Below are 23,914 nucleotides of genomic sequence, written 5' to 3' on the forward strand. Positions count from 1 at the left end.
TTTGTTTTAATACATGTAAGAAATTAGACTTTAAAATTGGGCCTTTAGTTCATCTAGAGTTTACTTTTGTGTTTGGTATCCGTTAGATATTCAATTTTGTTGATTCACCCCGCCCCCACCTGAGGTGATTATACTGCTTTCCCAATACCATTTCAAACACCATATCCATCATATGACACATTCCCATGGGTGTGTGGCTGGCTATGAATTTCATACTTGAGGTTCAATGGATCTGTCAGTTCATTCTGTTCTAGTGCCATACTTTTAGAATTTCTGTAATTACAGTAAGTCTTAACATTCAATCATCCTCTCTTCTAGGGTTTTTGAAGAGGTTTTGACTAATGTTGCATTTGTAATACTCCATATGAATTTTGAAGTCATTTTGACAAGTGGGATGAAAAATCCTTTTGGAGTATTGTGAGTTGCATTCAATTCATTAATTTTGAGAGAAATTTTCTTTTTTTAGCTATTTAACTCTCTCCTCCATTTCATCTATCTCCGTGAGGACCTTAGACCTTTTTGCTAGGGCTATACCTTTATAGTTTGTAAGTTTTGCTGCTTTATATTTATTTCATTTTCTAAATTATTACTGCATAAAAGAGGTAATGATATTTGAATATTGATTTCATTAGCCTGTAACCTTGCTGATTTTTAAAATTACTTTCACTTTTCAGTTAATTATTTTGTCTATATCAAATGACGGTTTATTTTTTCTTTCCAGTTCTAATATTTCTCTTTTTGTCTTATGTTGTTTATTAGCCAAGATCTTTAGTACAATATTGAATGGTTTGCTGCTGATTTCGGAGCAATGGCTACATTTCTTATTTGCAAAGGATTTGTTTGTTTTTTAAATCACAAAGAAATGTGGAATTTTGAGTATCTTTTCTGTGTACTCTGAGATGTTTCTTTGCTTTAACATGTTCATATTTTAATTAATCAGTATTCTAATATTAAGGCATCCTTGCACTTTCAAGTGAATCCTGCTTGGTCAGATATTCTTATCATTTTAGTCTATTGCTCATTTCCACTTACTATTTCATTTAGGAATTTTGCATCTGTGTTCATAAGTGACATGGGTGTAAAGCTCCTGTCCTTGTGTGTCACATATAATGAATTGAGTGAACTTTTCTTCATTTTCTGTGCTCTGGAGTACTGATTATAATGTAGGAATTACTTGTTCCTTTAGGTTTTAGTTGAGCTGATCTGCAAAACTGGGACTGCTGCCCTTTGGAGAGACAGTGAAGGATGTCGTCTGTTAAGATGGTGAACTCTGGGGCCAGGCTGCCCACATAAATTAGCTGTGGCCCTGGGACCACTTACTTTACCTCTGGTTCCAGTTTTCTCATCTGTAAAATAAACATTAGCGTCTCTTTCATATCGTTGTGAGACTTAATTCAGTTAATAGACATAAAAAGGGTCTTAAAAACTGTTCAACAGTTAGTCTTAAAGATAGGTGTTTGTGGCTCCTATTATCAGCATCATCATTATTGTTATTATTGAGGCTTTTTTCTTGCCATCTCAAATATTTTATAGTTTTTGTTTTTGGAACATTTTTCAAAATTTGTTTTTTATAGAAAATTGCCCATTTTATCTAGGCCTTCAAATTTACTGCATTAAAGTTGTTTGTATTATTCTCATATAATTTAAAGATCTCTAATTCATCAGTACTTCTGTACCCTCTTATTGCTTGTGTTTTTTGATGCTCTTTTTGTCTCTGAAGCTAGCTTGCCAAAAGTTTTACCTTTAAAATAAAATCTGCTTTTGATTATGTAGATCAAGTTGATTTGCTTTCTAGTTCATTAAGCTCTCATCTTTATTTTGTTCATGCTCACTTTTGGGGGGTGATTAAGTGAATTTCATGTTTGTCTCTTTTCCTTTTTAGGTTTTGCTGTTGGCATATTGTTTTTCTTTGTCCAAACTATGGGAGAGCTTTGTTTCCAAACTATGGGAGAGACAAACATTCATTCATGTAAGGAGCTAGCAAAGTCCATTTGCCTAGAAGGGTGTTCTGCATGGTACTTTTCCACATTGTCTCTTTTAGGTGTTAAACTTTCAGATTTCGGGCTACCCTCTGCCATGTAAACTGTGCCTAGTAAGCCCTTCTGATGTAGCCCCAGTATGTTTAAGTGTGAGGAACAATGCAGGTTCTTTAGTGGCTGATCCGCCCAATAGCTGCTCTTGGGGTAACTATCTGATGAGAGTGTGTTACCCAGTGCCATGGTCAATTGAACGTGTCAACTGGCTGTGGGTGCATATTAAGTTGCTTTAGTTGTGTCTGACTCTTTGTGATGCTATGGACTGTAGCCCACCAGGCTGCTCTGTCCATGGGATTCTCCAGGGAAGAATACTTGAGTGGGTTGCCACGCCCTCCTCCAAGGGAATCTTCCCAACCCAGGGATCGAATCTGTCTCTTCTTACATCTACCTGCATTGGCAAGCAGATTCTTTACCACTAGCTCCACCTGGGAAATCTATCAAAGCACAGGTTTTTTTTTTTTGGACTTTCTTTTTTTTTTTAATATTATTTTATTTTTAAACTTTACAATATTGTATTAGTTTTGCCAAACATCGAAATGAATCTGCCACAGGTATACCCGTGCTCCCCATCCTGAACCCTCCTCCCTCCTCCCTCCCCATACCCTCCCTCTGGGTCGTCCCAGTGCACCAGCCCCAAGCATCCAGTATCGTGCATCGAACCTGGACTGGCAACTTGTTTCATACATGATATTATACATGTTTCAACGCCATTCTCCCAAATCTCCCCACCCTCTCCCTCTCCCACAGAGTCCATAAGACTGATCTATACATCAGTGTCTTTTTTGCTGTCTCGTACACAGGGTTATTGTTACCATCTTTCTAAATTCCATATATATGTGTTAGTATACTGTATTGGTGTTTTTCTTTCTGGCTTACTTCACTCTGTATAATAGGTTCCAGTTTCATCCACCTCATTAGAACTGATTCAAATGTATTCTGTTTAATGGCTGAGTAATACTCCATTGTGTATATGTACCACAGCTGTCTTATCCATTCATCTGCTGATGGGCATCTAGGTTGCTTCCATGTCCTGGCTATTATAAACAGTGCTGCGATGAACATTGGGGTACACGTGTCTCTTTCCCTTCTGGTTTCCTCAGTGTGTATGCCCAGCAGTGGGATTGCTGGATCATAAGGCAGTTCTATTTCCAGTTTTTTAAGGAATCTCCACACTGTTCTCCATAGTGGCTGTACTAGTTTGCATTCCCACCAGCAGTGTAAGAGGGTTCCCTTTTCTCCACACCCTCTCCAGCACTTATTGCTTGTAGACTTTTGGATGGCAGCCATTCTGACTGGCGTGAAATGGTACCTCAGGAAACTATTAGCAAGGTGAAAAGGCAACCTTCAGAATGGGAGAAAATAATAGCAAATGAAGCAACTGACAAACAACTAATCTCAAAAATATACAAGCAACTCCTACAGCTCAACTCCAGAAAAATAAATGACCCAATCAAAAAATGGGCCAAAGAACTAAATAGACATTTCTCCAAAGAAGACATACAGATGGCTAACAAACACATGAAAAGATCTCAACATCACGCATTATCAGAGAAGTGCAAATCAAAGCACAGGTTTTTAAAATATTTTATTAAATGTCTGTTAACTGATTTCCTTTATGATCTATTATATATTTTATCTTATGTTCCTAAAGTCATTTTCTCTGTTCTCATGGGCTAGTCAACTTCCCAAGGCAGTAGGTACACTCCCTCAACTCTGTCTTTTCTGTGTGGTAACCCCTCCTTCAGCTGAGCCTGGTGAGCCTAGTGCAGAGACCCTTTATTTTACTCTCTGCAATGAGTATGCTTTCTCTCCTGCTGGGGAGCAATGTCATCACCCTCTGGGAAGTGGGGAGGGCTGTGGGCCTCTGAAGGACATAGTGAGTCCTCCTGCTCTTGGTCTCAGGTCTTTCCCGCCTTTTCCAGGAGTGCCTAGTAAGTAGCTTTAATTTTTGAGCCTTTGGGAGTTCTGACATCTTGTTTCTCGACCACCCTCTCTGTGCTAGAGTCCACCATTCCCTGTACCTCTAAGGCAGCTACCATTCTTCTGTTATCCCTTCTCCTGTGTGCTTTGTCCTTATGGGTTCATGCCTTAAAAAAGAAAAAAGAAAAAACTCCTGTGCTACCATTCAGTGGCCACAAAAGCTGACTATGTGTTTTCAATCCACCATCTTTAACTGGAATCCCTTCTGATTTTTAGGCATTTTCACATATATGAAGCAGTCCTATTAGCATTGTGAATTATTCCTCTGCTTTTATTTAGCCAAACTTGAGATTCAGGGCCATTTCTTCAGGTGAAGGGTGATAGATTTTCAGTCGGATAGATAGGGGTTTGAATACTATCAATGTCATTGACTGGTTGTGTGAACTGATCATAGGGGCATGAATTTAACCTTTCAGTTTGGAGGCCGTAGTTTCAACTGAGCAGGTATCTTCTGATAATTTAAAATAAAGTAATTTGTTAAGCCTTAGGAAAAGAGTGTTGTCTCTAATGGGGATTGATAATAATATGTGCTTATATGACTCAGAGGGTAAAGCATCTGCTTGCAATGTGGGAGACCCGAATTTGATCTCTGGGCTGGGAAGATCCCCTGGAGAAGGAAATGGCAACCCACTCCAGTGCCCTTGCTTAGAAAACCCCATGGATGGAGGAGCCTGGTAGGCTACAGGCCATGGGGTTGCAAAGAGTTGGACATAACTGAGCAGCTTCACTTTTCCTTTTTTATATGACTGTTATATAAGGAACTCTCTAGTCTGATCCTGGAGTGTTGATGTGACATTATTGGCATGGTATTCATACTAACAAAGGGAGCAAAAGCAGTCAGCCAGCAGATTGTGCTTCCTTTGCAGAACAGAGCTTTTCAAGGGTGGCAGAGAAGGCAATGGCACCCCACTCCAGTACTCTTGCCTGGAAAATCCCATGGATGGAGGAGCCTGGTAGGCTGCAGTCCATGGGGTCGCTAAGAGTCGGACACGACTGAGGGACTTCACTTTCACTTTTCACTTTCATGCATTGGAGGAGGAAATGGCAACCCACTCCAGTGTTCTTGCCTGGAGAATCCCAGGGATGGGGGAGCCTGTTGGGCTGCCGTCTATGGGGTCGCACAGAGTCAGACACGACTGAAGCGACTTAGCAGCAGCAGCAGCAGCGCCTCTGTCATGAGGGTTTAGCTGAGGGGATATTAACTTGGTCCTGGTTTTAGGGAACCCCAGAGGTATTAAAATACCTGGTGATGATGGGCAGGAAGATTGTGAGCCCAGCAGGATGGCTCATCTCAGATCCTGTGGCTTTGTCCAGGGATTAGAGTGCTTGTTCCCCAGTGAGCCTTGTGCTCCTATCTTGTATCAGAAAAGAACAATCAGGGAATTCCCCAGTGGTCCAGTGGTTATTAAGACTTGGGCTTTCACTGCTGTGGACCTGGGTTCAATCCCTAGTCAGGAAACGAAGATCCCACAAGCCACAAGGTGTGGCCCCCCCCAAAAAAAAGAAAGGCAAGAAAAAAAGAAAATGACAATCAGACAGATGCTTCGCTTAACAGAAGCCAGGCTGCGTCTGCGAATGGAAGCCAAGCACTTCAGAGTGCCCTCTTGTCACTGAGGCAGTCGTGGTGCCTCAGTCAACGCTGCCTGTCCGTCCTCTCCTGCATCCTGTGACCCCGCCAGACTCAGTTTCATGATGCCCATGGAGCCAGACATCTGCTTCCCTCCTGCCTCCCTCTGCAGGGGCTCCACGGTCAGGTTGGCCAGTGCGGCCAGGAACTGCCAGGACTCCAGCTCCCAGTCTGTCCTGTAAGCTCGCCAGTGACCCCGGCATCCACTCTCTGCAGAACCTCCTGGCTGCTAACCTGGTTATCTAAACACCAACTCTCTACCCTTCCAACATCAGAATGGCTTGATGCTAATTTAAAAATTGTGAAGTCATTTAATGTGACTCCGTGGCAATTTGTCAATATAATTTAATAACCAGGGGAAATTGCAGGCTTGTGCTTGGTGTCGTTTCCTCCACATCTGCCATCTCTCATCGGCCGGGGTGGGGCGGGGAAGGGGGCGATGAAAAGATCTAGGGATGAAAGTGACTTTTAATTTCACCTGGGGCCATAAATCGATACCCATTTCTTATTCAGCCAGCACTCGCATTTCCCTGGGTAATTCTAGAACACTTGTAGTGTCAGAGGGTTTGAAATTTGTCCTCATTATGAAAGCAAAGGACACTTTTTTTTTTGCAGACATAGCAAGTGAGTCTCCACACTCTCCCCCCCCCCCCCAGCTGCCACACAGCTTATGAAAAGGGAGAGTGTTGGTCTCCGGGGGAATAGGCAGTCTGAATTTCCAGACGTGACCTCTGGTTGGTGTTAGTGGCCACAGCTCCCTGTGACCTGGCATTGCAGCTAACAGTGCCACCTATGATAAGGCATAAACTGAGTATAGGAGGTGACAAGTGGCACTGCAGAGAAAACGGCAGTGCCGCCAAATGTTCTTCTGTGAGCAATACCAGGAGTCAAAGTGCTTTGAGATGAGACTGTATGGGGAAATGTGGGGGGTGGCAGGGGGGAGCGGAGAAACTCAGTGTCGCAGTGTTAGAGACTGCTGCTGGCGCTGGCCAGCCAGAAATGGCCCGTTTCATGTGATGATGTGGATCTGTCAGAAGGTGAGTTGGATTTCCAGGTGTCAGTTCACACCCCCACTTCCCTGTTGATATACAGGACATTGGTGGGAGTGATGAGGGCGGGGGCCTCAGCCGTTCTGGCTGCTGTCACAGTGTCAGTTACAGTCTGCTGTGTGCTGGAACTGGCTCAGTATTTATTTATTTGGCTTTGTTCAGTCTTAGCTGTGGCATGCAGGATCTTTGTTCCCTGATGAGGGATCTTTCACTGTGGCTCATGGACTCTCTAGTTGTGATGCTCAGGCTTCGTTGTCCCGAGGCATGCGGGATCTTTCAGGACCAGGGATCCAATCCATGTCCCCTCCGTTGGCAAGTGGATTCTTAACCACTGGACCACTAGGGAAGTCTCAGTTATATTAACTTTAAATTTAAATAGTCAATATGTGTTTAAATGTGAAAAGTGCTATCAGAAAAAACAGGTTAGAATATAGGGGAGGATTATTAGTCAGGGACCATCAGAAAGCAAAGAGGAACTAAAGAGCTTCTTGATGAAGGTGAAAGAGGAAAGTGAAAAGGCTGACTTAAAACTGAGCATTCAAAAAACAGAGATCATGGCTTTTAGTCCTATCACTTCATGGCAAATAGAGGAGAAAAAGTGGAAACAGTGACTGATTTTATTTTCTTGGGCTCCAAAATCACTGCAGGTGGTGACTAGCCATGAAATTAAAAGAGGCTCGCTCCTTGGAAGAAAGGCTGTAACAAATCTACACAGTGTATTAAGAAGCAGAGACATCACTATTCCAACAAAGAGCCGTCTAGTCAAACCTGTGGTTTTTCCACTAGTCATGTACGGATGTGTGAGTTGAACCATAAAGCAGGCTGAGTGCTGAAGAATTGATGCTTTGGAACTGTGGTGCTCGAGAAGACTCTTGAGAGTCCCTTGGACAGCAAGGAAGTCAAACCAGTCAGTCCTAAAGGAAATCAACCCTGAATATTCATTGGAAGGACTGAAGCTGAAGCTCCAATATTTTGGCTATCTGATGTGAAGAGCTGACTCATTAGAAAAAAACCATTATGCTGGGAAAGATTGAGGGCAAGAAGAGAAGAGGGCGACAGAGGATAAGATGCTTGGATGGCATCACTGACTCAATGGACATGAGTTTGAGCAAACTCAGGGAGATGGTGAAGGAGAGGGAAGCCTGGTGTGCTGGAGCCCATGGGGTCGCAAGAAAGTTGGACATGACTTAGTGACTAAACAACAGTCTCACCAAGAAGGTGATATGTGAGCTGTGATATGACAGAAGTAGCGGAGTGAGTAGAAACAGCACGTGCAAAAGTCCTGAGGCAGGAGCACACTCTGTGTTTGAGGAGCAGAGAGGAGGCTGAAGTGGCTGGAGCTGTGTGAGAGAAGGAGCAAGCGATAAACGTGAGGGCAGAGGAGTCAGCTTCGTCCAATGGGTTTAATTTGGTTTGATTTCACTGAGACGAGCTGGAAAAGATCATCATACTATCAACAGCATCAACTTGTCAGTATTCTTATCTACCAGGTCAGCAGGCTATGTGTGGCGGGCAGTGCAAGGACCCTGTGTCCTCCCGGAAAAAGCTGACTGAGACCCGGATCTGGCTGACCATGGTCTCCTGAGCTAGTGTACAAGTCACACGTCAGCACAAAGATCCTCCCCAGATCAGCTTTTATCAGCTCTGCCCTGATTGCTTTTGAATCCTAAAATTAGCCTTGTTGCTGTATTCTAGCCTGGACTTAAAGAATTAGAAGGGGTTGGTGATACCAGGCTGCTGAGAAGGAGGCAAAGAGTGCTGTCTTTGGGGAGCCACCTGCTCTTCCCAAGCCTGTTTCCCCTCCTGAAGCATGGGTTATATGACCTGTGCTTTTCCAGTTCCAGTGCTCTGTATTTTTCAGACCACTTTATGTTTATACAGACAGCATGCCCTCCCTTATCTGGTGGTAGGCCAGAGTTGGGGGGCTGGTGGTGGTGATGCTGGCCAGTGTGGGGGGTACTGGAGAGGGGGTGCTGGGGAAGGAACATGATCTCTACGGTCTGATCTCTTGGCTGAGACAGGATTAGTCTTGGCATAAATCAGAGTTTGCGGTGAAGAGTTTTTCATACTGCAGGGGTCTATCAGGTTTCTGGAATTCCTCTCTGAATGATTCATCCCACTGAGTAAAGGTGTTTCTTCTTCCATTTGGGGATCAACAAAGTTAGAACATTACAGAGTAAAGGCATTACTGGCTCTTATAAAAGACATGCCCCTCAGATGGACTGACCATTATCACATGCTCTCTGGAAGGTAGAGGCCTTGCGGAGGACAGGCTGAGGGGGTGTCTTCTCCTAGGCTGGTCTGAAGTTTGGGTTGGGAGTCATGGGTGATTGCTCAGACAGGCAGGAGGCACTCTGCAGGTCTGGGGTAGGCCATGGGGTGGTGGGGTGGGCCTGGGGTGGCAGCCACAGTCAAGTCCTCCTGTCCCACATCCCTGGCTGCAGGCAGCAGAGGGAGATGTTCAGACCCGGCTCGTGTCTGGCATCTTCGAGTGTGAGTGAGGCTGTGAGTGTCTGTCAAACCAAGATTCTTCTGATGTCGCAGAATTTCAGGCTTGCCCTCACTGATGTCCTCTGTCCAACAGTCCAGGGTCACAGTTGGTGCTCAGGAACTGGGGTGGTGTGTCTTCCCACTCCGAGGTACATTCCAGCATCCCGGTTTGATCATGAGGAAATCAGCCAGCTTAACCCTCTTCTCTCCCCACCCCCACCAACCCAGGCAAGCGTTTACCACTTAGATTTTTAAGCTCCGTACTTCCACCGAGGGTCAAGATGACAGCTATGTGGATAAATGCTTCTGCAGCTTCCATTAAAACTGCTTGTAAAAGACTTTGTTGATTATGATTTTGGTGTCTCTCTCTGCAGCATAGTAGTTCACAGCACAGATTTTTTTTTTTTTTTAATTGCAATGGGTATAGCTCCTGGGGGGGATGAAAAAGGACCTCTCCACACAGCTCACAGGAGAGGGGGACGGTGAAGGAAGGTGGGGTCACAGGAGCTGGGAGGACATGGTTCCAGGGGCTCATGGAGTGGAAACATTGTCAAGAAATGCTTAATAGAGGAGCAAACACTGGAGATGAGTCTATAAAAGGAAGTTTACTCACCCAGATGGTGGAAACACATCAGTGGAGGAAATTCATGAGACTCAAAGGCAGTCCATCTGGGTACATTATTCCACCACTGACCTCTCAAGCCTCTGATCTAATCTTTATTAGATTAGATTAGATCTCTGTCCTGACAACGAACATTATGTCCTTTATAATAATGTGCATATGCTGAATTGCATGAATACTAGTAATTATTACCTCAGGATCCCTGAGATAAATTGCTTTTGCTTTTTTTTTAAAATTAGTTTTATTGAGATGTAATGTACATACAGTAAAATTCCACTCATATATTTTGATGGGTTTTGATAGATGTTTATAATTACAGAGCCAGCACCATAATGAAGGTAGAGAATATTTTTGTCACTCCAATAAGTGCCATCATGTACTTTTGTGGTCATCAATTAATTCCTCTTCCCAGCTACTGATCTAGCTGTCAGCATGGTTTTCCTTTTCCAGAATGTAGTAGAAATGAATCATGAACTGTTGACTCTCTCATGTCTGCTTTCTTTTGCAACATTTGCTTGTCAAGTGCAGCTGTGTTCTTACTGAATGCACCGCTAGTCCTTTTTCATCGCTGAGTACTATTCAATTGCCTGGCAATTTACCCATCAAATAGATATCCATTTATCCACAGTTCGTTTATCCATCACTTGTTGAACATTTAAGCTGTTTCCAGTTTTTGGATGCTATGAACATGGTAGCTAAGGACAGTGGTGTTCAGATTTTTGTGTGGACTTAGGCTTTTTTTTTCTCTTGGATAAATACCAATGAGCAGAATTGTTGGGTCCTATGGGCTTCCCTGAAGGCTCAGACAGTAAAGAAACTGCCTGCAGTGTGGGAGATGGGTTCAATCCCTGGTCTGGACAATCCCCTGGGGAAGGAAATGGCAACCCACTCTGGTATTCTTACCTAGAGAATTCCATGGATAGAGAGGAGCCTGGAGAGCTATAGTCCATTGTGTTGCAGAGTCAGACATGACTGAGTGACTAATATTAATATATGGTAAGTCTATATTTAATTTTATAAGGACTGGCCAATCTCTTTTGCAAAGTGGCTGTGCCATTTTATATTCCTACTCACAGTCCAGGAGAGTTCCTGTTGTTCCAAATTGTACCACAATTGATATTCTTTCTCTAGTTTTACTAATTCTAATAAGTATGTAGCAATATCTCATAGTGGTCCTGATTTACATTTCCCTGTTGACTAATGATGTTGGCTGTCTTTTCATCTGCTTATTTTCTAGTCATGTATCTTCTTGGTGAAGTGTTTGTTCAAAGCTTTTACTCATTAAAAAAAAAATTGAGTCATCTGTTTTCTTCTTATTGAGTTGTACATGCTCAAGTCCTTTAACAAATGTGTTTGCAAAATTTTCCCCAATCTGTGGCTTTCCTTCATTATTTTAATAGTGTCTTTCAAGGAGTAGAAGTTTTTAATCCTTTTGGTTAGAGGGAAAATGGTATCTTGGTGTAGTTTTTGTTTCTTTCATGAGTGTGTTTAAGCATCTTCATATGTTTACTGCTACTGCTAAGTCACTTCAGTCGTGTCCGAATCTGTGCGACCCCATAGACGGCCTCCTGCCAGGCTCCCCCGTCCCCAGGATTCTCCAGGCAAGAACACTGGAGTGGGTTGCCATTTCCTTCTCCAATGCATGAAAGTGAAAAGTGAAAGTGAAGTCGCTCAGTCGTGTCCGACTCCTAGGGACCCCATGGACTGCAGCCCACTAGGCTCCTCCATCCATGGGATTTTCCAGGCAAGAGTACTGGAGTGGGGTGCCATTTAACATTTGCTTAATTATTGTGTGTGTCTTTTGCCCATTTTCTATTAGTTTCTTGGTCTTCTTTTGGATTTCTAGACTAGGGAGACTAACCCTTTGTGATAACATTTTTCCAAGTATGTATAATTTATCTTCTGCATATGTTTTAATTTTCCATGTAGTCAAATATATCAATTTTTATGCCTTTGAGATGGTTATAAAGCCCTTCACCACTACAAGGTCATAAAGAAACTTGCCAGAATGAACATGACTTATGTCGTTTTAACCTTTAATATACATTTATCCTCGGCTTCTGAGTGAGTGGCTGGTTGTCTGGAATCTTTCTTCACTTATTTCTATCCATTTAGTAATGACCCAACTGTGAGAAACCACGGTGACCCAGCACTGCAACAGTGGAGACAGAATACCTAACGAGGAAATGCCTGTCCCCCTGTTTGTACAGGGTCCACAGTCAGTAAGGGTGGCCATGGTCAAGGTGTCCTGGTAAGGTTTACAGCTGGGAACACATCCAGGTCCTGCTTCCAGCTGAGTGACCTTGGGCAGGTCGTCTCACTGCTGTGCATCTGTCTCTCCACCTTTCAGATGCTGCTTGACTGGGCAGTGAGGATTAAGTGGGACGTGACAGGCGCGGCTGCACTTGGAGAGAAGCCATCAGCGGTGCATACCTACTCGGGTCTGCAATTTCTCTTCCTTATGTAGCATTTACCTTATGTACCAGTCGCGTCTCATCTGGCTTCCCGACTCTCAGGAAGGTTACAGTCAGAACCATCTTAACTCAGGATGACATAACAAAATGCTGTGGACTTGGTGGCTTTTATTTCTTATGGAATTTATTTCTCATGCTTCTGGAGACTGGAACTCTGAGATCAAGTTGCCAGCAGGGTCAGTACCTGATGAGGGATTGCTCCTTGGATTTCAAATAGTTGCCTGTGAACTGTTACCTCACCTGGCCTTTCTTCATTGTGTGTAGGTGGAGAGAACGAGAGAGAGAGAGAGATTTTTTCGTCTTGTTATAAGGACACTAATACCACCACGAGGGCCCCATCCTCATGATCTGATCTTCTTCTGATCACCTCCCTCATCTCCGTCTCCAAATGCTATCACGGTGAAGATTAGGGCTCCCACATGATGCATTTGGGGAGGACACAAAGGTCTATAGGAGGGACCGATGTCTTGAGCAGGCTGATGACTGCTTCTCTGACATTATGCTCATGCTAACCATAGATGTGGAGGCTGGGGGAAGAGAGAAGACCCAGGTGGACTCTGGCTGGGAGACTCCCAGCAGACTTCTAGGATGTTGAAAGCTGGTTTAGGGTGAGGGCATTGGCAGGTCTGTGCCAGTCCAGTCCTCCATGAGACTGGCCACAAAGTTTATTTTGTCTGAAGCAGATCAGTGCAGCTGTGGTGGGCAAAGCCCTGTAGCTCTTGATGAAGCTTTGAGGTGGCCCCAGTCTCTGTTTTCCCAGGCTTGAGGAAGGCAGATGTTCTCTCAGAGCTGATCCTGGGAGCAGACTGGTTGGTGGGAATAATCCACAGACATGAAAACCCTGAGTTTGGCACATTATCTTCTGCACTTTTAAATATATTATTTATTCTGTGCCAATCCCTGTTGGAGCATTTCGGAATATCCTTATGAGGTAATATGTGAAGCTTAAGCAGGGAAGCAGAACCACTCTTAACTGGTCAGGATGGGGCTTTGTTTCAGAATGGCAGGAGGCTCCTGCTTCAGAGTCTGGGCCTGAAGTTAGCGGGGCTCCCCAACAAGAGGGAAGCAGAGCAGGACTGCCAGAGACCCTGAAGGAGCTGCATCTGAGTCTCAGGGTCTCAGCCTTAGGGACACGGGTGATCTGATCTGCAGAAGAAGGTTTTGGCATGAAACCACACACTGAGCACCTGGCCCAGGACTCAGAGAGGCTGGAGGAGGGGAGCCAGGAGAGCTGGCAGAGCTGAGGGCCTGGTGTGGCCCTTCCCCCTCCACTAAGAGGAGCCAGTGGATCAGCAAGCTGTTCCCTGCAGCTGTCTTCAGGGACAAGGGACCGCTGCATCACCTCCACTTTCCAGATCTCCTGCAGATGTCTCTGCTGGCCGAGTGTGGCTTGGAAACACCTAGCAAGGGGATTCTGGGAAACAGCTCCAGCTGATCCTTGTGGACACACTACACAGCCACCAGGGGTGGTAGATTTTTTTTTTTTTTTTTTTTTTTTTTTGCATTTTATAGGTGCTTACAGGGAGGGAGGTTTGGTGACTTGCCCAGAGTCACACAGTTATTAAGTGAGCCTTCTGCTTGGGTGCCTTTAATTATCATATGATGCTTCTACTTTATTACATCAGGAATCCCCTGCTCTGTTCCTCCAGTATTCCAGTCCATGGAAAGCTTCTCCAAGGTAAAGGGTGGGTCCTGAGGGCTCCTTCACCCTTTTAAAGTCACCACGGACACCAACCACAGTTTCTCTTATGCTTCTTTACATTGCACCGAGTGTGGTTCTCTCTAGGTAATGAATTCCCTGTGTTTCCTGTATAGGAGTACTTACCATGCTGTGTCTGGGGCTCACCATTAGCACCTAATGTGGCTGTTTGGTGAGATAAGTTAGCTTGTGGATCATGCATCTTGTGCCATTAACAACAATTACGACATTTAACTGCATACCAGCTGCCTGCCAGCGGCTGTGGGTATCACACTGCTCTTTGTGGAAGAGAAAATTGAGATCTGAGAGCCTCAGTTTGTTTCCCCAGTGAGAAGTGGCGTCTAGTTTGAGCAAAGATCTGCTGATGCCTCACTGCCCTTTGTCAGCCAAGTCTGCATTCAGCAGTGAGCTCCCCAGGTGAGCAGAGCCAGGGGAGGACCAGCAAAGCCCACTGGCTCTTCTCGAGATGCATCTGGGGGTGGGAGGGGTACCCCAAATCCCAGCTCCCTGGGGCTTAGATAGGGTGAACGCATCTTTCTCTGTCTCTGAAAAGGTAGGGATGAGGGTTTTGTGGGCAGACTGGGTGGAACTATAAAGGTTTCAGGCAGGGGGTGAGCACAGTGAGAATTCAGCTCCTCAATCTGAGGTCTCACCGTACTTACTGTCTCAATCTCCCAGTTTAGGCTTTTTGAATCCTGTCTTCATGTGGGTCTGTGTTTGTATGTGATTCCTTATCATATTTGCATTTTTTCTTATGCATTGTTGTTGTTCAGTCGCTCAGTTGTGTCCCACTCTTTGCGACCCCATGGACCTCAGCACACCAGGCTTCCCTGTCCTTCACCATCTCCCAGAGTTTGCTCAAACTCATGTCCATTGAATCAGTGATGCCATCCAACCATCTTATCCTCTGTCGCCCCCTTCTCCTCTTGCCCTCAGTCTTTCCCAGCATAAGGGTTTTTTTTTTAATGAGTCGACTCTTCACATCACATAGCCAAAATATTGGAGCTTCAGCTTCAGCATCAGTCCTTCCAATGAATATTCAGGGTTGATTTCCTTTAGGATTGACTGGTTTGATTTCCTTGCTGTCCAAAGGACTCTCAAGAGTCTTCTCCAGCAACATAGTTCAAAAGCATCAGTTCTTTGGTGCTCAGCCTTCTTTATGGTCCAACTCTCACATCTGTACATGACTATTGGAAAACCATAGCTTTGACTCTATAGACCTTTGTTGGCAAAGTGATGTCTCTGCTTTTTAATACACTGTCTAGGCTTGTCATAGATTTTCTTCCAAGGAGCAAGTGTCTTTTAACTTCATGGCTGCACTCTGGGTTCCTCAGTGATTTTGGAGCCCAAGAAAATAAAGTTTGTCATTGTTTCCCCATCTATTTGCTAAGAAGTGATGGGACCAGATGCCATGATCTTTGTTTATTGAAAGTTGAATTTTAAGTCAGCTTTTTCACTCTCTTCTTTCACCTTCATCAGGAGGCTCTTTAGTTCCTCTTCACTTTCTGTCATTAGAGTGGTTATTGATATTTCTCCCAGCAGTCTTGATTCCAGCTTGAGCTTCATCTAGCCAGGCATTTCCCATGATGTACTCTGCATAGAAGTTAAACAGGATGCCATTATACAGCCTTGATGTACTCCTTTCCCAATTTTGAACTAGTCTGCTGTTCCATGTCTGGTTCTAGTTATTGCTACCATCTCGCATAATTAGACTGAGTTCCCACATGAAGAAAGCTTTGATTTGGGGAGTGGAGGGGGATCCTTCCCCAACACCACCCCTAACCCCCTGTTATGTAACTGCCGTGCACAGTCCATGCACAGCAGGGACTTGGGATCTGCCAAGAGGCCAGGTTTGGCAAAGTCCTTACTGATCTTTTGAGGAACTGAAACTTTAATACAGTGACTATTCTAAAAAACTGCAAAATTTGGGATAGTTTTAGATTTATGCATCAGTTACAAGGATAGGGTTTCCCTGATAGCTCAGTTGGTAAAGAATCCACCTGCAATGCAGGAGACCCTTGTTCACTTCCTGGGTTGGGAGGATCCTCTGGAGAAGTGATAGGCTACCCACTCCAATATTCTGGCCTGGAGAATTCCATGGACTGTATAGTCCATGAGGTTGCAAAGAGTTGGACACAACTGAGCGGCTTTCACTTCGCTTACGAAGACATTACAGAGAGGTTCCGTATGCCCTTCCTCCAGCCTCCCTTAATGTTAACATCTCATGCAGATAACCAAGGTGCCCTTCCTCACACCACGAGATGATGGTGATGTTGTTCAGTCACTAAGTCGTGTCCAACTCTTTGCGACCCCATGGACTGTAGCCCGCTAGGTTCCTCTGTCCATGGGATTCCCCAGGCAAGAATACTGGAGTGGGATTGCCATTTACTTCTCCGGGGGATCTTCCCAAACCAGGGATCCGACTCACGTCTCCTCCATTGGCAGGTGTGTCCTTTGCCACTGAGCCACCTGGGAAGAACACTGTGAGATGACAACGCTGTTAATAGAACTCCAGCCTCTGCACTGAGTTCCCCAGATTTCCTGCTAATGACCTTTTCTATTTCTGTGGCATTTTATCCTCACATCTCCTTAGCCTCCAACCTGTGACGGTTTCTCAGTGGTTCCTTGTCTTTCATGATCTTGACATGTATAAAAAGTAGTACTCAGGTGTTTTATAGACCATCCTCAATACTGTTTTTTTTTTTTTTTTTCACAATTCAACTGAGGTTATGGATTTGGGGTAGGACACCCAGAGGTGTCCTTCTCACGTCCCATCCTATCGGGAGGCACGTGGTAGCAGTATCATTGTGTGTGGACATGCTCACCTTGCTCACTCGCATGGTTTCTACCCTATAAAGTTATGGTTGGGTTGGCCAAGAAGTTCGTTTGGGTTTCTCTTTAAAATGTTATGGAAAAACCCAAATGAACCTTCTGGCCAAACTTGTTTTTCCTCTTTTCTGTATTCTGTTAGATTCGAGTCATGAGTTGAGTTGACATGCAAAGGACCAGGGGATTAGGCTGTGCCTTCTGAGGGGATGCAGTGACGGATTTGTGGACATATGTTAAGGCCAACTACCACTGATCAGTGTTGTGGAGGAGGTGCTTTGCAGATACCCTGTTTCCAGCAAGGTGATTTTTCAAATCACTTTACTCAGATTTGAACCTGGGGAAGCAGGCTGTCTTCCTAGCTTTCTATTACCTGGTTATTTGAATAAAAAAATGCTTAAGGAATTCTGTTCTTTGAGTATGCATGTGTGCGTGCTGAGTCGTGTCCAACTCTTTGTGATCCCATGCACTATAGCTCGCCAGGCTCCTCTGTCCATGGGATTTTCCAGGCAAGAATACTGGAGTGGGTTGCTATTTCCTTCTCCAGGGATCTTCCTGTCCCAGGGATTGAACTCGCATCTCTTGCTTCTCCTACATTGGCAGACAGATTCTTTACTGCTGCCCCACTTAGGAAACCCATTCTTCGAGTACATATGATGCTTTATCAGATTTCTGCTGGCAGTGGCATTTTCATATTGGGGGATCTGGAGCCTGCATCTCGTGGGAGTGATGCCTGGGAGCCCTAAGCTGAGAGTTTCCATGGGCCCTGCTGTCAGGCAATAGATACAGTGCTACTCGCTGTGGCATGTGACTCACTCACTTGCTTCCAAAGGTGAGCTAACAACTTAGAGGAAGTGCTAAGATAACATCAACAGCAAACTATATTTTTAGATGCCTTGTCCCACCTTGAAAGCTATATTTGAACTTCCAGTTGCTTCTGTGAAGTTAAGGAAAGAATACAGCCAGAAGTAGCCATATTGATCAGCTGTAATTGACCCTGTGGAAGTTAGGTTGGCCCTGTTCTCAAGCCGGTGGTCTACTTACTTGTTCCAAACTTTGCAATCAGCTGCTTTTTGACTTATCCTTGGAAAACTCTACATAGAAGTTACTATTGTTAGCACTTTGACCAACTCTGTTATTGATTAATGATTGCCAACCATTTTGGCAGAATAGTGGGAAGGGAAGTCTCCTACAGGAAAAGAATATGTAATGGGTTTCTGAAGTTTCTAAAGAAATATAAATCTGGATTTTGTTTCTGATCATCCTTTTCAGTTTCTGGTGACACAGGTAACTGAGGTATAAAAGCAACAATACACTCCCATCTGGCGGCAGCATCTGTTGTTCTTCAGTCACTAAGTGACTCGGCCCCCTCGTGGACTGTAGCCCACCAGGCTCCTCTGTCCACGGGATTTCCCAGGCAAGAATACCGGAGTGAGTTGCCATGCCCTCCTCCAGGGGATCTTCCCCACCCAGGGATCAAAGCCACATCTCCTTCACTGGTGAGCAGACTCAGAAATACTGCTGAGCCACCAGGGAAGCCGGAGTGGCAGCAAACTCAACTGTTAATTCTGGGAGCAAAGGCCAGTGGTTTGCCGATGATCTGCTCTGGCATGCTGAACCATTGAAATCTGGAACTTCCTCTTCTAGGATGATTTCCTGTTCAGCGTCTCCATTTTAAGTGGGATCCTGTGCAGCATCCTGGCTGTGCTGAAGTTCATGCTGGGGAAGGTTCTGACCAGCAGAGCACTCATAACAGATGGTGAGTAAGGCCAGTGCGCCTGGCCTCTGGGGGCTGAGCTCACAGTGACGGAAGGTGCTGTTTGGGTCACTTTCAGCTGCTCGTCTTGCAGAAGAGCTCAACAGCTTGGAATCTGTTCCCCACTGTTCTCCCTTCCCCAGGCTGTTTCATGATTCTCAGGGTTCCCTATCAGGGCAGATGTTTTGTGCCTGGGAATTGAATACGCTCTTTCTAAAGCACCTCCACCCGGACCTCCTAACAGGGTAACTCAGGGCTTGCCTCCTAATCATAGAGCACAAAGGGCTTCCCAGAGTCTTGTTTGTTGTGCATCACTCCAATACCTGTGGCGGATTCATTTTTATATTTGGCAAAACTAATACAATTATGTAAAGTTTAAAAATAAAATAAAATTAAAAAAAAAAAAAAAAGTAAGCATCTTCCCTGGATTCTATGAAGGTCTGGTGCATGCTCCACACCCATTTCCCCTTACCTGGGAATTCAGGTAGCAGTGACCAGGGCTTCACTGGGGAAATGAGCCACGTGTACTTTTCTCAAGACCCGAACCAGCTTGACGTGTCCCTCTGTGTCCTGTGGGTCAGGAGGAGCCTCCTGTGTGGCCTTTGGGCGGACGGAGAAGGGTGTGTGAAAGTAGGAAAGCACGGTTCCGTTTTTGCACACTAGTGCTTGCTTGTAAACTAGAAACGTGATGAACACAACCTCCTGGCTGTTTTCGTTCTCTTTATCCCAGAGCGTGTGAAGTTTCTGAGGGTCGGGAGTAGAGACGTGCGCCCCTGTGCTCTGGGGTGAGCGGTCACAGGGTCCTAGCTGGTGGGCTGGTGGATGTACCTGCACAAAGTAGAGCAGAGATTGTAAGATTTTTTTTCCCCCCTTAGCCGTACCACGAGGCTTGTGGCATCTTTATTCCCTGAGCAGGGATTGAACTCAGGTCCCTGGCAGTGAGAGCACTGAATCCTAACCATGGTCCACCAGGGAATTCCCATGATTTCTTTTTAAAGAACCACTCCCTGCTCCTCAGACTCTCAGAGTTCCCGCCTATGTGAAATATGTGGATGCAAACATGTGTGGGCGGCTGCATTTCCTTAACATGAAGGATGGAAATGCGGGCCTGGGGGGAGGCTGCACTGGTCAACACAGCGTACATGCTAAGTCACTCAGTCATGCCCAGCTTTTTGCGACCCTATGGGCTGTAGCCGACTCCTCTGTCCATGGAATTGTCCAGGCAAGAATACTGGAGTGGGTTGCCATTTCCTTCTCCAAGGGATCTTCGCTACCCAGGGATTGAACCCATGTGTCTTACGTCTCCTGCATGGGCAGGTGGGTTCTTTACCACTAGTACCACCTGGGAAGCCCTGCATTATTCCCATAAGTCTGTCCTACATTACACCCTAAAGTCACGGAGCCTCTGTGCTGACAGAGCATCAGCACTTTCTCTGTTCGGTTGACTACAGCTGAGATGCTGGACTGGAGGCCCCAGCAGTCAGACCATGCCCCCCAGCTGCCAGGCAGGAGGCCCTGTCCCCTCCCCACCCATGACCCTGAGGCTTGACCCCCTTCTTCTCAGAATAGTGGGACCTCTCCCATGACAGGCGGCCTTCCTTAACATTTTAAGAGAAGCCCCTGATGATAAGTATGTGTTTTCTAATGAAGTGACTCCGGATTCCATAGTTTTCACCTACAAAACCATCCAAACACATAAGTGGTCTTCTCATCTGCCTCCTGAACCCTCAGGAAGGGGTCATTACAAGGAGGAGTGAATAGTTTAAGGGAAAATTGTCCCACAAATAGGCAAAGCGGAGACAGGCACTCCTCAGGCAGAGGGAACCGAGGTGGGAGGGAGCCTGTGGCCTCGGGAGGGGGTCGGGGGGTTCTTGTGAGGAAGGGTCACAGGGTGAGGGGCCCTGCCAAGCGGGCAAGGGTGGACCATTCGGTATGCCAGGTCAAGCGCGGGATTTTGGATGTTTTGTTAAATATTTAAACAGATGAGGGGGTGACATGGTGGATGTTTCTAAATGATCCTCCTGGCCAACAAGGTGGAGAACAGAGCAGAGCAACTTCTGGGAGGGAGAGGTCTCTGGGGAGCCCAGGGGGTGGTGGCCTCAGTGGGTGAGGGCAGAGGGCTGGGATGTGGGGGAACTGAGGAAATGTCGGTGATGTTTATAAAGTGGGCAGAGCTCAGGGATAAACAGGCCGTGGAGGTTGAGGAGACAGAGCAAGGCTGTTGCGAAGCGTGGAGGCAGCACCCCACCCCCAAGCCCACCCCAGGAGCCTCGTTGCCTGGGGGTAGGGGGGAGGTTTGGCATACTCTGCAATCCCTCACTTAGTGGGAGTATCAGCAAAATATGCAGTAGTAATTATAGCCTCCTGCTAATTGCATTGTCTGGGATCCTGATTTCCCTCATTCATTGATTAGCAGAACCATCTGTAATTATGTCCTCACTTGGGGAGGTAGGGGTCAGGCTAGGGTTCAGGAGCCCGGCCTGCCGTTCATGTTGGCTTGGCCCGGGGCAGGGGAGCAGGCCAAGTGCTTTCTCTCCAAGAAGGAAGCAAGTCCAGCAAATTGCTTCTGGTGCCGAGAGGCCAGCGGGTCTCACTTGTCACCTGGTGAGGCAGCTGCTTCCCAGGCTGGAGTTGTGTGTGAAATGGGTGGGGCCGTGTGTGCACTGGGCCAGGCTGACTCCACCAGATCCGGTGTCCCTGGGTCCTGTCCTTATAGTCAGGAAGCATATCTCCCGGGAAAGAGGGGTAGCAGGGTGCAGGTGGATTCCAGACTTCCCCATGCTGTGCAGGAGATCATGTCTAATTGGGTTTTCTTGCTCTGGATATTTAGTGATGTGATAGCATGCGATCATGGCTATCAGGACTAGGCTGAAGCTGGCTATGTATTATTTAAGACAAAATGATTTTGTGCAGGAGTTAATACTACAAATCAGACAGAGGAAGATTGTGGCAAGGTCCCTGGGGGCAGTTCTGAACCCTCGAGAGGCCAGGGTTCTGGCTCCAGAGCTGCCCGCAAGACAACTGGAAACCTCTCTGAGTTGAGGGGCCTGGGCTGACTCTACCCAGAGCCTGTGGTGCTTTTCAAGTACATGAATAGCTTTGAATCAGAATTTTCTGCATGCAATCAATATGTGCTTAATTATATAGATGTTTATCTAGTCATTAAAGCCAGACCGTTAGAGCCTCTAATCAAGATCGCCTCACACGTTCTTACGTGTTCTGAGGTGATGACCGCATTTACCTTTTGCAGCTGCTCTGAGTGTTTTTTTTTAAATTAATTTATTTATTTTAATTGGAGGCTAATTACTTTACAATATTGTAGTGGCTTTTGCCATACATTGACATGAATCAGCCATGGGTGTACATGTGTTCCCCATCCTGAACCCTCCTCCCACCTCCCTCCCCATCCCATCCCTCAGGGTGATCCCAGCGCACCAGCCCTGAGCACCCTGTCTCATGCATCAAACCTGGACTGGCGATCTGTTTCACATATGATAATATACATGTTTTAATGCTATTCTCTCAAATCATCCCACCCTTGCCTTTTGACAGGGGACATGGGAATGAGCTTATGGGCATGGGAGTTTGGGGTGGGGCCCCATAGGAGGTGAGGGCAGGGCCCCGGAGATGAGGGACTGATGGGACCTTGTGGGCCGCTTTGGTAAGCTGGGAGGTCTGTGGGTTGGGGCTGTGAGCTTAGGGTCCTTCATGGGGAATGGCTGTAGCTGGGAAGGCTCTAGAATCCTGGAGGATGTGGAAGGGCAGATAAAGAATTGTCCCCTGGTCTGGGTGTGCTGGTTCCAGTGTTTCTGCCAGGCTCACAAGAGTTGCGGCTGAAATAAGCCATAACCAAAGGTGGGCAGAGAAGGTCAGATGCTCCTGGAGGGGACGGGTGAACGAGGTGAAAGTTCCATGGGCGGGTGGGTCCCCGCACTGTCCTGGGCTGGCTGATCCCAGTGATTTGGTGGAGTGAGTGGACATCTAGTGGCCGTCTGGGGGAACCTCACTCTCTACACTTTCTGAGCTCTAGCGGGCTCGCTGAGGGCTCCAGGGCTACCGTGCCCACGATGAAGGTGGAGCAAGAAGGGTGTAGGATTCTAGTCTGCAGGGGCAGAGGCCATCTCCTTCCTGTCTCTGCCTTTCCCCGGCCACCCCTCAACACAGAACTCCCCCAACTTTGAGGATGCTTGAGAGGTCAACTCCAGCCCTGGTAGCCCCTGGACAGAGTAACGGGTTCTGTGGATGCTCTGTGTGGCCCTCTGTGAGAAGATGTGGGCTCCAGAGACTTTTTTGATTCCGTGCGTGCTTGTGTGTTGTCGCTTCAGTCATGTCCGACTCTTTGTGACCCTATGGACCGTAGCCCTCCAGGCTCCTTTGTCCATGGAGTTCTCCAGGCAAGAATATTGGAGTGGGTTGCATGCCCTTCTCCGGGGGATCTTCCCAACCCAGGGATCGAACTTGTCTCCAGCATTTCCTATATTGGCAGGCGGATTCTTTACCACTAGCGCCATCTAGGGTCTGATTCCATTTGTTATTAATAAAAAGACTAGGAGGATTTAAGGGACAGCCAGAGGCAAGGGGGTGAATGCCAGCCTCTTATGATGGGAGAGGGGAAACACTGACGATCTCGATGCGCCAGCAGACAGGAGGGAAGTATGACCTCGCCGTTCTCAGAGTGGACCTGCTGTCCCCCTACTTGGGGAGACTGGAGGCAGAATGGAGGGTGTGATGTGCAGAGGCCGAAACCAGGGGCGGGTCAGAGAGGGAGGAAGTTCCAGGTGCCCTACATGCAAGGAGCTGGGAAAGACTCAGCTGGCACCCAGCTTCCCATGAGGTGACAGAAGGCTGGAGGGGCATCAGCTCCATGAGCTGCATGGAGAACAGAGACAGAAGGGAAGCAGAGTCCACTTCCTCATTAGCTAGGGGTGAGTGAGCCTGGAGGAGCCCCAGAAGGTCATACCACAGGGGCCTGGGCTGCAGCCTCGCCCCAGGCACCCTGAGAAGGGGCACCCAGGGAGTCACCTGCCCCTGGCCTCCACGGCAGGGAGGTGGAAGGCTGAGAGATCTGGCCTTGGGACTTGGTGTGGTGGGACACATCTCAGCTGAAGCTCACGCCAGCCCTGCCCTCCCACTCCCCTCAGGACACCCAGAGGAAGCTCCTTGTCAGACTGGCTATCTACCAAGGAGGCCTCAGTGGGTGAGGGGTGGGAGGCTTATGATGGGCGGTGGGCAGAGATCCCCGGGTACACACAGTGGGACAGGAAGGGCCTGCCTGGAACAGCCCTCACCAGCCGCAGGTGCCCAGCAGGTCCTGGCCTCCTTTTCCACACAATTTCCTGGACTGGCCTCCGGAGG

The 23,914-nt window shown here is 46.6% G+C and overlaps 1 protein-coding gene across 1 annotated transcript in view; it reads left to right on the plus strand.

The window, feature by feature from the left end:
- TMEM163 (transmembrane protein 163) overlaps window positions 1–23,914 on the plus strand; it is a 270,059-nt gene that overhangs the window by 240,779 nt on the left and 5,366 nt on the right. Inside the window, exon 6 of the mRNA XM_025261843.3 lies at window positions 18,451–18,562. Within this exon, the coding sequence (XP_025117628.1) occupies window positions 18,451–18,562 (112 nt within the window). The remainder of the gene's footprint in view (window positions 1–18,450; window positions 18,563–23,914) is intronic.

This window comes from Bubalus bubalis, chromosome 2 (assembly GCF_019923935.1).
Source record: "Bubalus bubalis isolate 160015118507 breed Murrah chromosome 2, NDDB_SH_1, whole genome shotgun sequence".
NCBI lineage: Eukaryota > Metazoa > Chordata > Mammalia > Artiodactyla > Bovidae > Bubalus > Bubalus bubalis.